The 1,110-nt window shown below is 31.8% G+C and overlaps 1 protein-coding gene across 1 annotated transcript; it reads left to right on the top strand.

Annotated features, from left to right (window-relative positions):
- Positions 1 to 91: 91 nt before the first annotated feature.
- On the top strand, positions 92 to 1,088 carry C922_05772 (hypothetical protein; the record flags this gene model as incomplete). Its single annotated transcript, XM_008821343.1, has 2 exons — positions 92 to 699; positions 834 to 1,088. Coding segments are annotated over 2 exons (861 nt in total), but the record flags the coding sequence as incomplete, so codon positions are not given.
- Positions 1,089 to 1,110: the final 22 nt, after the last annotated feature.

Genomic DNA, 1,110 nt, shown 5'->3' with positions numbered 1-1,110 from the left:
AAGAATGAGCAAAGAAGAAAGGTTAGAGGATTTAAATAATTCAATGGCATCCAGATTTTTTTCAAAAACATTTTTTTCCATATTTCAAACAATGTTTGTTGCAAAAATAAGTAATACAGCAGATATGCTTGATAAAGAATACGGAAATCCAGATAAGCTAGGGTTAACGTTGAATGAGAAGGCAATTCTGAACTTTGCATTTATCTATTATGGTAGCTTAATGGATAATATAACAAATAGTCTTATTCCTATATCTGCCAAAAAACCGATACAACAATTAACATATGGCAAAACATTTATTTCATCGAATTATTTTATGTTATCTTCACAAATATTTTCATTAATGAATTTAAATAATTTAAGCCAATTGTGTGAATATCAAGCTATAAGTACTTCTATCTGTTATTCTGGAAAGAAACTTGGTCGGTTTATTGAGAAGATGCTATTACCTGTTATTGTATATCTCATAAAGCTGAGAATTTCGCGAGTTATAACGAATCCTAATGAGTTTACAACTGCGTGGAGTTATATTAAAACACCTAGTTTTAAGCATCCTGCTATTACTATCACTGTGCACAGGAGTTTGAATTTATACTTCAATACTCCAATTGGTTTTCCTTCTTCAATGCGTGACAAATTAGGAGAACAAACTGAGCATGTGGAATCTCTAAAACCAAGTTCGAACCCAGCACTTTTTGGGTTAACGAAAATCCTCCGTTGGAAATAGTCCGGTCATTTGCATCGGCTCTTACTTTGTATCCTTTTATTTGTTACTATGCTTTTCTGCAAAATTTTATTTATTTCTTCATAACACCAGTCCGCCTCTTGGCTAGGTATGTTTTTCCAGTTAATAATTATATTAAGGATAGTGTCCAAAGCGGTCTTACAGGATATACAACCGATAGATTAATAAAGTATGCAGAAACATCCCTATTAGATATCAAAAGACAAGGTAAATTGGAAGAAGCAATGAAGGCCAGATTGGAGCTCAAAAAGATTAATGAGCATCCAATTATAAAGGGTCTAAAAGAAGATCTACCTATGATAGCACCACAAGAATATGAAAGATTGCAAAAATTGAATTCTTCGTTATATACAAATGATAATTTA

The sequence above is a fragment of the Plasmodium inui genome, assembly GCF_000524495.1.
Source record: "Plasmodium inui San Antonio 1 unplaced genomic scaffold supercont1.173, whole genome shotgun sequence".
NCBI lineage: Eukaryota > Apicomplexa > Aconoidasida > Haemosporida > Plasmodiidae > Plasmodium > Plasmodium inui.
The sequence above is the reverse complement of the archived record's forward strand: the minus strand, read 5'-3'. Positions and strand labels throughout refer to the sequence as shown.